Raw genomic sequence first — 13950 nt, 5'->3', positions numbered from 1 at the left:
GTACCTATTGCTACCTATTGGTAAGTCCAGATTTCTAAGAAACTCCTCCATATGCTTTTCTTCTACAAGGGTTGGTTCTGAATATAATTGACGATAATAATCCTCAAATATTTTTTCTATTTTTTCTTGTTCGTAAAAAATTGTATTAGTTACCGGGTCCCTTATTTTATATATACTGGCCAATTCTTGTTGTTTCCTTAGGCGTCTGGCTATGGATTTAGTGGCCTTAGAACCTCCCTCATAGTAAATCTGTTTAGTGAACCTTGCTTTCTTCTCTACCTCTTCCAACAAAATATCATCTATTTTCCCCTTAATTTCTTTCATCCGATTAATTATTTCTGAATCTTGTGTTTGCTTGTGTTGTTTTTCCAACTCTTTTAATTTTCCAATTTGTTCTTGATATGTTTCAATTCTGGTTCTTTTTACATATGATGTATATGATATCAGCCTCCCTCTAATTACTGGTTTCAGGGCATCCCATAAAATGGTTGAGTCTACCATCACATTATCATTTTCCTTCTTATATCTAATAATTTCTTCTTTTAATTCCCCGACTAGCCCCTTGTTGTTCAATATACCTTCATTGAGCCTCCATATTGTTTCCTTTCTCTTATTATTCATGGTAATTTTTAGGAAGACTGCATTGTGGTCTGAGATGTCAGCTACTCCTATCCTGCACTCCCTCACTCTGTGAACATCTCTCTTGGCCATTAAAAAATAATCAATTCTGGAGTACACATCATGTGGGGCTGAGTAGTGGGTGTAGTCCCGATCAAATGGGTGGAATTCTCGCCATACATCAAGTAGGTCCATTTCTGACAACATTGTATTCATGTACTTATTAATCTGTCGTTTGCCTTCCTTAGTACTTGTTTTGTCCAGCCTGTAGTTCAGTACTACATTGAAGTCCCCACCGCAATATACCTTCTGTCTCCGCATTTATAAGGTTGAATATTTTCTCATAGAACACTTTCCCACTCTCCGGGGGGACATATATATTGAGCAAGGTCACAAGCTGGTTTTCTAACTTTCCACTAATCATAATATACCTCTCCTCCTTATCCATTATTTCTTTCTTCAGTTCAAAATTTAATGTGTTAGAAATTAGTGTTGCCACACCCCTGTTATGGTTTTTCACAAAGGAACTAAAAAATGAGTTCCTGTACCCTAGCTTTTTAAACTTTGCATGTTCCTCTCGTGACAGATGGGTCTCTTACAAGAAAATAACATGTCTTCTCTCTTCTAAACTTTGCTAAGGCTTTATCTCTTTTTTTATTTTGTTTAATCCATTAACATTCAATGACACCACCATAATGTCATTATGTTGCATTGTTAACGTCCCGTAAAATGGTTAGTAGCCCCCCGGCTGCAGTGTTCCCCACCAGTATCTTCCTATAAACAAAACAAACACACACAAAAACAAACTGAACTTCCCAGCCAATATGGTCCTGCTCTCTGCAGGCCCCGCCTCCCTGTTGGTGGGAGTGAGGGATAGCCTTTTCTGAACAAAGGGCCCCTCTAGTGGTCTGGGGTACACCTGAATTAGGCTTTCCCATTCAACTAGATAGTCCAACAGTTGCTAATTTAATAGCTCTACTTGTCGATTCCATTTTAAGCTATATAAGTGTTAAACAAATGGAGGTGCAAACAAGGTTCTCTGCTTTAAGTAACTGATCATTAAACCCTTTCTGTTACATTAAATTTAGTAGTGAAATAGGGAGGGGGGGGGGGACAACAACAAGAACAACAAACAATAATAATAATAAAATAAATTAATAATAATAATAATAATAATAAATAAAAATAATAAATTAATTTCACTATAGGGTGAGGTGGAACATGAAAGTTAAACTCTTTGGCATTATAGTGATCGAATTTTATCTCCCAACCCTTATTTGTTCTTTGACTTATTAAGTTCGGGAGGAGAACAAAAAAAAAAGAAAAAAAAAAGGTGGGGGTAAAAAGGGGAGGGGGACATAAATGATTTTTGACCTCTTTTTCTTCCCCCCTCCCTCCTTTTCTATACCTCCATGTCACCTTTTGTCCATTGACCTGGTTGTCCATCGTCTCATTCATGTCCTAAACTCCTGCAGCCTTTCCTTCGCTCGGTTGGCTGTATTTTGATTCACATCTTCGGGCGCGGCAGCTCCTCTGTTTGTTGCCGGCCTCCCTCCGGCACGGCACCACAATCCCCGGATCTGTTCCTCCAGTGGGGGGCCGCCGCCCGAACCCCTGTGCCGTCCGCCGGTCTCCAGCCCTCTTTTCCTCATATCTTGCGCTGCGTCTTCAGCGCTGTTGTAGATCTTAGGTCCGTCTGACCAGTGGATCCGTATCCTGCTCAGGGGTGTCTGGAAACGTATCTTTTTGTCCTTGAGAACTTTTTGGATCTCAGAGTAGGATTTGCGTTTCATCATTACCTCAGTGGGATAATCGTGATTTTAAAAAAAACCCGTCTCACCTCGACTTGTATTTTTTCTTTACAGGCTTTGGTCAGGATTTTCTCTTTGGTTTCGTATTTCAGAAAATTAACAATAATAGACCTCGGGGGTGCTCCCTGCGGAGGCTTTCTTCCGAAACTTCTATGTGCTCGCTGAATGTGTAGATCGGTGTCCTCTGGTATTCCGAGTTCCCGGCGGAGGAGATCCTCCACCAGCTCCGGAACGGATTCATTGTCCTTTTCTATCACGTTATAGATTCTCAAGTTACAACGTCTCCTGTGTCCTTCTACTTCAGTCAGCTTGTCTTGTAGTTTTGTTTGTTGCTTTAGCAGGGCAAGGATCGCTTCTCTTGCCTCCGTGCTCCATTCTTCTAGCTCCGTCACTCTCACCTGTGCTTCAGCTGTGTCCTTCCGCTGTTGTTGTATATCGGCAACATTTTGAACTACTTTTCGCTTCATTTCATCCTTACATACAACGAACTCTCGTCTCATCTCCTCCTTAAACTCGTCCTTGAATTTCGAGAAATCCTCCTTCAGCTCCTTTTTAAGGTCTCGTATTTCTGTTGTGATAGCAGTGAGTCCCTCCAACAGCGAGCTGATTTTTCCACGGTCGCCATTTTCTTGGTATGCCGCCCTGTCTTCAAAATCGCATTCTTCTTGGTCTTTGGACATGTTTTTCTTCCTTGCACTTCTTTGACCTCGTCCCCCGCTCATTTCTTATCAGTTTGGTTTCGCATTTCCAGTCTTTTCATATTTTGGGGGAGATTATTCTTAGATCGACTCAGGAGCTCAGCATTATGCTGCCATCTCATTCCTCGCTGCCCCGGAAGTCCGGTCACTAATGCTTTTGAGGTTAAGGATTTCCTTTCTTTCCCGAAAGTCAGTTACTTTTAGTACATTGTGTGACAGAACAAGGGATTTTGGTACTGCATTCACAATAAGAGTTTCATATCATCTGTATTTTAATGATGTTGGGAAGTTGAACACAGAAGAAAAACAAGTATTCCTTGGTGTTGGAAAAGCCTAGGCATGTTGCTCTGGGGTGAGGGTGGTTAAAGTTAAACCTTAGAATGGAATAAAAACTTTATTGTCATTGCACATATACGAGGTCTGTTAGAAAAGTATCCGACCTTTTTATTTTTTGCAAAAACCATATGGATTTGAATCACGTGTGATTGCATCAGCCAAGCTTGAACCTTCGTGCACATGCGTGAGTTTTTTCACGCCTGTCGGTTGTGTCATTCGCCTGTGAGCAGGCTTTGTGTGAGCAGTGGTCCACCCCTCTCGTCGGATTTTTATTGCGAATAAATGTCTGAACGATTTGGAGCTTTGCTGCATCAAATTTTTCCAGAAACTGTGAGAGACCTCCAAATGGACACCATTCGGAAAATTCAGATGGCTTTCAGGGACGATTTTATGGGGATTACACAGATTAAGGAGTGCTCCAGCCGGTTTAAAGACCGCCCACAGCGGCTGAGAGCGCGGCGCACTCCGAGCGCTGATCGACAGGCTGAAACCCCGCTCAAACAACCAGATCATTTCCAATGTGAAGGCTTTGTTGATCCGGGATGTCGTCTGACTTCCACAAAAAAGGCAGAAGGCGTGGACATCAGCACTTTTTCGGCACATTCTACTGTTACAGGAGTTTTTTTCATGGAAAGAGGAGCGGAGGAATGTGCCACCGTGCCGCTCTGTACCGCTCCTCTTTCCATGACTAAAACTCCTGTAACAGTGAAATGTGCTGCTCATTTCCACACTGGACGCTGTGTTGATCCGGGATGTCGTCTGACTTCCACAGAAGACGTGGACATCTGCACTTTTTCGGCACATTGAGACAGATGTGCGGAGGAATTCCGCGCATCACGGTGGAGCCGCATGGCGCAAAGCAACGCTGTGATGAAGCCTCACAGGACATGTTCTGGCATGTCCAGGTCATCCACAATTTCTCGGATAGTCACACGACTGAAAAGCCACCGAAAGCCGTCTGAAAGCCATCTGAAAGCCGCCCTGTGAGACCAACACGGAAGTGGTTTTGTGCCGCGCCATGAGCGGCACGGTGGCGCATTCCTCCGCTCCTCTTTCCATGAAAAAAAACTCCTGTAACAGTGGAATGTGACGAAAAAGTGCTGATGTCCACGCCTTCTGCCTTTTTGTGGAAGTCAGACATCCCGGATCAACAAAGCTTCACGTTGGAAATGAGCTGGTTGTTTGAGCGGGGTTTCAGCCTGTCAATCGGTGCTCGGAGTGCGCCGCGCTCTCAGCCGCTGTGGCCGGTCTTTAAACCGGCTGGAGCGCTCCTTAATCTGTGTAATCCCCATAAAATCGTCCCTGAAAGCCATCTGAATTTTCCGAATGGCGTCCACCTGGATGTCTCTCACAGTTTCTGGAATAATTTGATGCAGCAAAGCTCCAAATCGTTCAGACATTTATTCGCAATAAAAATCTGATGAGAGGGGTGGACCACTGCTCACACAAAGCCTGCTCACAGGCGAATGACGCAACCGACACGCGTGAAAAAACTCACGCATGCGCACGAAGGTTCAACCTTGGCTGATGCAATCACACGTGATTCAAATCCATATGGTTTTTGCAAAAAATAAAAAGGTCGGATACTTTTCTAACAGACCTCGTATACATTCAATGAAACTTGTCCTCTGCATTTAACCCGTCCTAATTATAGTTAGACACAATCTAACCACTAGGAGCAGCGGGCAGCCACAGTCCAACACCCGGGGACAAACTCCAGATGTAGACGCTGCCTTGGTCAGTAGCAGAGAAGGAACAGACCTCTTTTTCTTCCCCCCTCCCTCCTTTTCTATACCTCCATGTCACCTTTTGTCCATTGACCTGGTTGTCCATCGTCTCATTCATGTCCTAAACTCCTGCAGCCTTTCCTTCGCTCGGTTGGCTGTATTTTGATTCACATTTTCGGGCGCGGCAGCTCCTCTGTTTGTCGCCGGCCTCCCTCCGGCACGGCACCACAATCCCCGGATCTGTTCCTCCAGTGGGGGGCCGCCGCCCGAACCCCTGTGCCGTCCGCCGGTCTCCAGCCCTCTTTTCCTCATATCTTGCGCTGCGTCTTCAGCGCTGTTGTAGATCTTAGGTCCGTCTGACCAGTGGATCCGTATCCTGCTCAGGGGTGTCTGGAAACGTATCTTTTTGTCCTTGAGAACTTTTTTGATCTCAGAGTAGGATTTGCGTTTCATCATTACCTCAGTGGGATAATCGTGATTTAAAAAAAAAACCCGTCTCCCCTCGACTTGTATTTTTTCTTTACAGGCTTTGGTCAGGATTTTCTCTTTGGTTTTGTATTTCAGAAAATTAACAATAATAGACCTCGGGGGTGCTCCCTGCGGAGGCTTTCTTCCGAAACTTCTATGTGCTCGCTGAATGTGTAGATCGGTGTCCTCTGGTATTCCGAGTTCCCGGCGGAGGAGATCCTCCACCAGCTCCGGAACGGATTCATTGTCCTTTTCTATCACGTTATAGATTCTCAAGTTACAACGTCTCCTGTGTCCTTCTACTTCAGTCAGCTTGTCTTGTAGTTTTGTTTGTTGCTTTAGCAGGGCGAGGATCGCTTCTCTTGCCTCCGTGCTCCATTCTTCTAGCTCCGTCACTCTCACCTGTGCTTCAGCTGTGTCCTTCCGCTGTTGTTGTATATCGGCAACATTTTGAACTACTTTTCGCTTCATTTCATCCTTACATACAACGAACTCTCGTCTCATCTCCTCCTTAAACTCGTCCTTGAATTTCGAGAAATCCTCCTTCAGCTCCTTTTTAAGGTCTCCTATTTCTGTTGTGATAGCAGTGAGTCCCTCCAACAGCGAGCTGATTTTTCCACGGTCGCCATTTTCCTGGTATGCCGCCCTGTCTTCAAAATCGCATTCTTCTTGGTCTTTGGACATGTTTTTCTTCCTTGCACTTCTTTGACCTCGTCCCCCGCTCATTTCTTATCAGTTTGGTTTCGCATTTCCAGTCTTTTCATATTTTGGGGGAGATTATTCTTAGATCGACTCAGGAGCTCAGCATTATGCTGCCATCTCATTCCTTGCTGCCCCGGAAGTCCGGTCACTAATGCTTTTGAGGTTAAGGATTTCCTTTCTTTGCCGAAAGTCAGTTACTTTTAGTACATTGTGTGACAGAACAAGGGATTTTGGTACTGCATTCACAATAAGAGTTTCATATCATCTGTATTTTAATGATGTTGGGAAGTTGAACACAGAAGAAAAACAAGTATTCCTTGGTGTTGGAAAAGCCTAGGCATGTTGCTCTGGGGTGAGGGTGGTTAAAGTTAAACCTTAGAATGGAATAGAAACTTTATTGTCATTGCACATATACGAGGTCTGTTAGAAAAGTATCCGACCTTTTTATTTTTTGCAAAAACCATATGGATTTGAATCACGTGTGATTGCATCAGCCAAGCTTGACCCTTCGTGCACATGCGTGAGTTTTTTCACGCCTGTCGGTTGTGTCATTCGCCTGTGAGCAGGCTTTGTGTGAGCAGTGGTCCACCCCTCTCGTCGGATTTTATTGCGAATAAATGTCTGAACGATTTGGAGCTTTGCTGCATCAAATTTTTCCAGAAACTGTGAGAGACCTCCAAATGGACACCATTCGGAAAATTCAGATGGCTTTCAGGGACGATTTTATGGGGATTACACAGATTAAGGAGTGCTCCAGCCGGTTTAAAGACCGCCCACAGCGGCTGAGAGCGCGGCGCACTCCGAGCGCTGATCGACAGGCTGAAACCCCGCTCAAACAACCAGATCATTTCCAGTGTGAAGGCTTTGTTGATCCGGGATGTCGTCTGACTTCCACAAAAAAGGCAGAAGGCGTGGACATCAGCACTTTTTCGGCACATTCTACTGTTACAGGAGTTTTTTTCATGGAAAGAGGAGCGGAGGAATGTGCCACCGTGCCGCTCTGTACCACCGCTCTTTCCATGACTAAAACTCCTGTAACAGTGAAATGTGCTGCTCATTTCCACACTGGACGCTGTGTTGATCCGGGACGTCGTCTGACTTCCACAGAAGACGTGGACATCTGCACTTTTTCGGCACATTGAGACAGATGTGCGGAGGAATTCCGCGCATCGCGGTGGAGCCGCATGGCGCAAAGCAACGCTGTGATGAAGCCTCACAGGACATGTTCTGGCATGTCCAGGTCATCCACAATTTCTCGGATAGTCACACGACTGAAAAGCCACCGAAAGCCGTCTGAAAGCCATCTGAAAGCCGCCCTGTGAGACCAACACGGAAGTGGTTTTGTGCCGCGCCATGAGCGGCACGGTGGCGCATTCCTCCGCTCCTCTTTCCATGAAAAAAAACTCCTGTAACAGTGGAATGTGACGAAAAAGTGCTGATGTCCACGCCTTCTGCCTTTTTGTGGAAGTCAGACATCCCGGATCAACAAAAGCTTCACGTTGGAAATGAGCTGGTTGTTTGAGCGGGGTTTCAGCCTGTCAATCGGCGCTCGGAGTGCGCCGCGCTCTCAGCCGCTGGAGCGCTCCTTAATCTGTGTAATCCCCATAAAATCGTCCCTGAAAGCCATCTGAATTTTCCGAATGGCGTCCACCTGGATGTCTCTCACAGTTTCTGGAAAAATTTGATGCAGCAAAGCTCCAAATCGTTCAGACATTTATTCGCAATAAAAATCTGATGAGAGGGGTGGACCACTGCTCACACAAAGCCTGCTCACAGGCGAATGACGCAACCGACAGGCGTGAAAAAACTCACGCATGCGCACGAAGGTTCAACCTTGGCTGATGCAATCACACGTGATTCAAATCCATATGGTTTTTGCAAAAAATAAAAAGGTCGGATACTTTTCTAACAGACCTCGTATACATTCAATGAAACTTGTCCTCTGCATTTAACCCATCCTAATTATAGTTAGACACAATCTAACCACTAGGAGCAGCGGGCAGCCACAGTCCAACACCCGGGGACAAACTCCAGCTGTAGACGCTGCCTTGGTCAGTAGCAGAGAAGGAACAGACCCTAAAGCCGTGGTCACAACCCGCCGTACTTGCACGTGCGTGCAGTCTACTTGCAAAAACGTGGGCTAAATTTGGAGATACGTACATCGTAAGTACTGCCTCAGTACGAATTTAGGAGCACGCAGACACGCTGTAGAGGTTTTAGTGCATGCAGAACTTTTGCTGCGGTCAGGCTGTGGATTCACCAGCAGTACAGATGACGCACGTTGTGAGTACTGCCTCAGTACGGATTCAAAGCAGCACATTTTCATTCAATTACTATTGAATTAACCAAATCCGTACGTAGGCAGTATGGATTACGGCACTCACCACATACTATGGAGGCCGACAGACATGCATGCACGACGCAGCTTCTCACTTGAACTTGGACTTTTATTTCCAAACTTCAGCAACACAGACACTCCACAGCTTCAGTCTGATAACTAGCTGTAACTTTTCGAGGCAAGTAAACACACGTACAACTGACCGCTGCAGGCTGGACATGCTCATGCATCGCCAACGCCGAAAAACACCTGCCGCTCCGGTCCCGCTCATAAAAAAAAAAAAGCTGACCCCACACACACACACACACACACACACACATTGCTTTATTCTCTTTATCGTTACACTCCTAGAGACCTGCGTTGAACGTACTCCCTCCCTCCTCTTGCTACTGCCTCCGTACGTTTTCACAAAAACGTAGTGGCCGTGGCATCCGCAGAAAACGTACAGCGAAAAAAAACGCACGGTGGGTTGTGACCGGCGCTTAAAGCACGTTTTGACTGTGGGAGGAAACCCACACAGACACAGGGAGAACAACCAAATTCCACACAGAAAGGCCAGGAATCAACCTCACAACCTTCTTGCTCTGAGGCACCAGTGCTTACCACTAATCCACCGTGCCTTACCCTTGTTAAGTGCCTTAGGGTCACTTATGTTGTGATTTGGCAATATATAAATAAAATGAACTCAACAGATATGTAAGTCTGTTCACTCCTGTTTCATCATCATTGTCTTTCTTGTGATATACCCCTCATCCCTTCTTTGCACTTGTCTAAACCATTTCAGTTTCACACCTCTCACTTTCTCATTTTCATCCGGTGCTCCTTTAATTTGATGAGTTGAAAGATTGTCTGCCTAGGTGGTTGCCATGCAGGACCCAAGGCAGTTCTGTTTTGTAGTAGTGGCAAAGCACAGCACCAGTGCATGATGCCAGACTTGACTTAAGTTACAAGGAAATGGCACTTATTGTTTCTGAGTTGTCTACACAAGCTAGCTGGGTTGGACTAACTCACCTACCCAACATCATGTATGTCTTTGATGTCCAGTCTCTGCTGTTCCCAGCACAGAAAGATGCTGGTTAACTTTGATGCAACAGATCAATACAAAACAGTTTATTTTCATTTTAAAGTTTGTTTTATTTATGTAATATACCATAGACATGTTTGCCCGTGACCTTCCCTCAGGCTTCACTGCATTAAAAACCAACATCATTGTGTAAAGGATCTTACCGTGTGGGCTCAGGAACACTTCAGAAAACTATTGTCGGTTAACACAGTTCATCGCTACACCTACAAGTGCAAGTTAAAACTCTACAACAGCATTCAGAAACGCTGCCACCTTCTCTGGGCCCTAGCTCATTTGAAATGGACAGACGGAGAGTGGAAAAGTGTGCTGTGGTCTGATGAGTCCACATTTCAAATTGTTTTTGGAAATCATGGACGTTGTGTCCTCTGGACAAAAGAGGAAAAAGACCGTACAGATTGTTACCAGCGCAAAGTTCAAAAGCCAGCATCTGGCAACTTACGCATCTGTGATAGCACCATCAATGCTGAAAGAATGCATCCATTCAATTGAATATTGGTTGAAGAGGATTTACAAATCATTGTATTCTGTTTTTATTTACATTTTACACAATGTCCCAACTTCTTTGGAATTGGGGTTGTACATACCTATTCATAGCCTTTGCCATGAAGCTCAAAATTGAGTTCCGGTGCATCCTGTTTCCACTGATCATCAAGTGAAGCCCTGTGAATACTTTCCAGATGCACTGTATGCCAAGGACGTAAATTTTTTGGAGCTCTTTAGGCAAAAACCACTACACCAGTTTCTTGAAACTTGGAGAAAGGGTAGGGTGTGGGCCAAGGAAGAAAACAATTTTGCAATTGATCCAATAAAGGCAGTAGATCCACAGTTTTTCTTTACACCTCCCCCCCAACTTTCTTTTAAGATTACAAGGAAGGACATTTTTCAACATTTGTGTGAATTTCTCTAGATAATTCACAGACCTTCATGAAAAAAAAAGCGTAGAAATAATATAATATCGCCATCATTCCTGCTGAAATTTACAAACATGTAGAAAAATGCAATGTTAAGGCCTTGTCACACCTTGAGGATTTAGCCAGAGTATGCCAATCGTATTAAAAAGTGCTGGCATAAGTCTAGTAAGTTAAGGGTAAGTGCATGCCAGTGTGTGACTCATACTTCCCACACATGCGGGACATGTATTGTTGGTAAGTTATGTGATTGTTGGCACACGTTTCTTGTAACTTATAAGTCTAAATCTGTACATTAATGCAGGCCACTGATTGGCTGAAACCTGCAGTCCTCATGCAGACAGACTGTTTCATTCGTACAGAGTAAATCTGACCTGTTCATTTTAGTCCAATTCACCATCACAGATGGACATGAATCCACATAAAGCTCCTGATTTTTGAAAATGACTTCTGAAAATACTTTAATTTGTGGTTGGAAACACAGCGTTTTAAAGCAAGTCCCTCGGTGGTTTTTCTGCAGCAGGTGGTTTTTCTGTGAACACACAGAAGCACTGTGATGATTGAAACTTTTAAAGTGCCGTCGCTGTGGGGTGATCATCATACGACTTTATCGATCAATCAGGGTGATCACACATGATTAATGCTCTGTAACTGTTTAGAGCACTGTTGGTGTGATTATCAGACGATCTGATTGATCAGGGTGATCATGCCTGATTAATGTGCTGTAACTCTTTAAAGAGCTGTCACTGTTGTTGTGATCATCAGATGACCTGATCGAACAGGGTGATCACACCTGATTAATGCACTGTAACTCTTTAAAGCACCGTCGCTGTGGTGTGATCATCAGATGACTTGATCGATTGATCAGGGTGATCACACCTGATTAATGCACTGTAACTCTTTAAAGCACCGTCGCTGTGGTGTGATCATCAGATGACTTGATTGATTGATCAGGGTGATCACACCTGATTAATGCACTGTAACTCTTTAAAGCACCATCGCTGTGATCATCTGACAACCTGATCAATCAGGTGTGATCACTCCTGATTAATGCAGTGTTTAAACATTTAAAGGGAAGTCGCTGTCGGTGATCACCACACCGACAGATCACACAGCACTTCGTTCAGATCACACCTGATTGTGGTCGACTGGCACTTGAAAAGTTTAAATCATCACAGCGTTTCATTATTCAGGTCTGTGATGACCTGATTAGAAATCAACAGCGCTTTCAACATTTAAAGAGTCACAGAGCTTCATTCATTCACAGCAGCATTAACAGCCAGTCCACTCATCAGCATTCTGTACACAATGAAAATGGTCCACCAAGATAAAAAATGAAAATAAAATATAAAATAATGTCAAATCACTCTGTTTCTGACCCACAGCACACCGTGTAGTATCGACCCGAACCACTGGGTGGAAACGGGGCTGTCGGCATATGCTGGATAATCGTCAAGATGTGACAGCTGCATTAATGCTTTACACATACGCCAGCTTGTGCCAGAGTTTTTAATATGGTCTGCATATGCAGGCTAAACAGTCAAGGGCCTTTACAGAGTGGGTGGGGGGATCCTGCATTTTCCACTTAATCAGATCTGCTCCAAAAATTCATGGCTTACCTCCTTGGACTATTACCCACACTAGCACTAACTTTGAAGAAAATTAGTTCAGTAATTTTTGCTTAGTCCTGCTAACATTATGTCTAATAGTTAAAGGTATGTATGAAGTGTTAAAGGAGATACAGTGTATGTATGTATGTGCTCTTGGAGCACTCTCTAGTTTAACACTGGATTAGCTGTTCAAGAAAAGCACTGTGCTCTCAGTCATACATTGGTTATCACACAGTTAACAGGTAAAACTAATATTGGTCATATCATTGTGTCGCTCTTTCGCAGAAGGCCTAATCCTTCCTCCAGACAACTTGAAGGGCCAGCTGGAGTTCTGTGATGTTTCATTTGCTTACCCGACCCGTAAGGAAACTCCTATTTTCCAGAATCTCAATCTCTTGGTTCCAGCTGGTTCTGTCATGGCCGTGGTGGGAGCCAGTGGTACAGGAAAATCAACACTTGTGTCACTGCTTCTCAGGCTCTATGACCCTGATACTGGTGAGTGGCTCTTACTTGTTCACACTGATATTCCACTTCAGTTCAAATTATTTATGACCCTGTGCTTCGGGCACGCAGCTATAGCAGGGTATTGTTTTCACTGGTCTGTGTCCGTGGGCAAGATAACTCAAAAATGTCTGGACGGATTTCCTTCAGACTTGATGGGAATTTCATGTGGATAGAGATCTAGAGATCAGCATCATGGTTTTTGTTTTATTTTAGGTTTCTCAACATCCAACAAGCGTAGATGGATCATCTAAAGCATATTGATCAAAAAATATTTTGTGATTGATTGACATGAATGACTTCATAATGAAGTCACACAGAACTCATATGATGAAGTCATACATAGTCAAAAAACATCATTACAGACAGTATATTTACTTCTACATTTATATAGTGGCGTGTAGAGTGCACAAGGTATGCATCAGCGTTATATCACACTAAATTACAATACAAGTCAGGGTTCTAGCTAGGATAAAATTTTAGCGTAGTGGTAATGTTGAGGGAGTGAAGCAACCGTGGGGGGGAATGCTTTTGAAAATTCAAGGTAAAAATTGGCCATTCTAGGGGTACCCAAAGGGGAAAAGCCAGGTACGACAGCCCAAGTCCCTTCATCATGTCCAGAAGGCTGGGGAAGTTTGTTGAGTGGGCAATCTCATTCTGGGTTAGCCAGTAGATGGCCCTCAGTGAGGCAATCGGAGTCCGTGGACATTTTTAAGTCAAGACTTAAAACCTATTTTTATTCTCTTTCTTATGGGTAGTTTTTATTTTGTTATGTTTTATTCTTGTACTTCTGTTTTTAATTAGGTATTTGAATTTTTTTTTTTTTTTTTTATGTTGAACTGTTCTGTGTGAGGCACCTTGAGACGGCTACTGTTGTAATTTGGCGCTTTATAAGCTGATTAAATTGAAATTGAACAACATTTTATTGAGACTTAAAGTAAATCAATATGAAATTGGTTACTGGATCCTTAAACTCTGGACATAATAAACTCTACATGGTGGATCCTTGATCTCTGGACATAAACAGAAATAAAATCTGTTAGTTTTTGTCAAAAGCATTTCCTTTCAGACATTATTATTGGCATGAATTTATTTCCATACCTATGAGCTGAGCTCTTGCAGCTGTGCTGCAGGTCAGGTTTATAAAGA

General features: G+C 43.7%; 1 protein-coding gene across 1 annotated transcript in view; it reads left to right on the top strand.

The window, feature by feature from the left end:
- The window catches only part of abcb10 (ATP-binding cassette, sub-family B (MDR/TAP), member 10), an 80315-nt gene that overhangs the window by 57443 nt on the left and 8922 nt on the right, over positions 1-13950 (top strand). The window contains exon 8 of the mRNA XM_034187631.1: positions 12586-12795. Coding sequence (XP_034043522.1) covers positions 12586-12795 — 210 coding nt within the window. The remainder of the gene's footprint in view (positions 1-12585; positions 12796-13950) is intronic.

Source organism: Thalassophryne amazonica, chromosome 2, assembly GCF_902500255.1.
Source record: "Thalassophryne amazonica chromosome 2, fThaAma1.1, whole genome shotgun sequence".
In the NCBI taxonomy this organism is placed as follows: domain Eukaryota; kingdom Metazoa; phylum Chordata; class Actinopteri; order Batrachoidiformes; family Batrachoididae; genus Thalassophryne; species Thalassophryne amazonica.
Note: the sequence above shows the minus strand (reverse complement) of the source record. Positions and strands in the feature narration are given on the sequence as shown.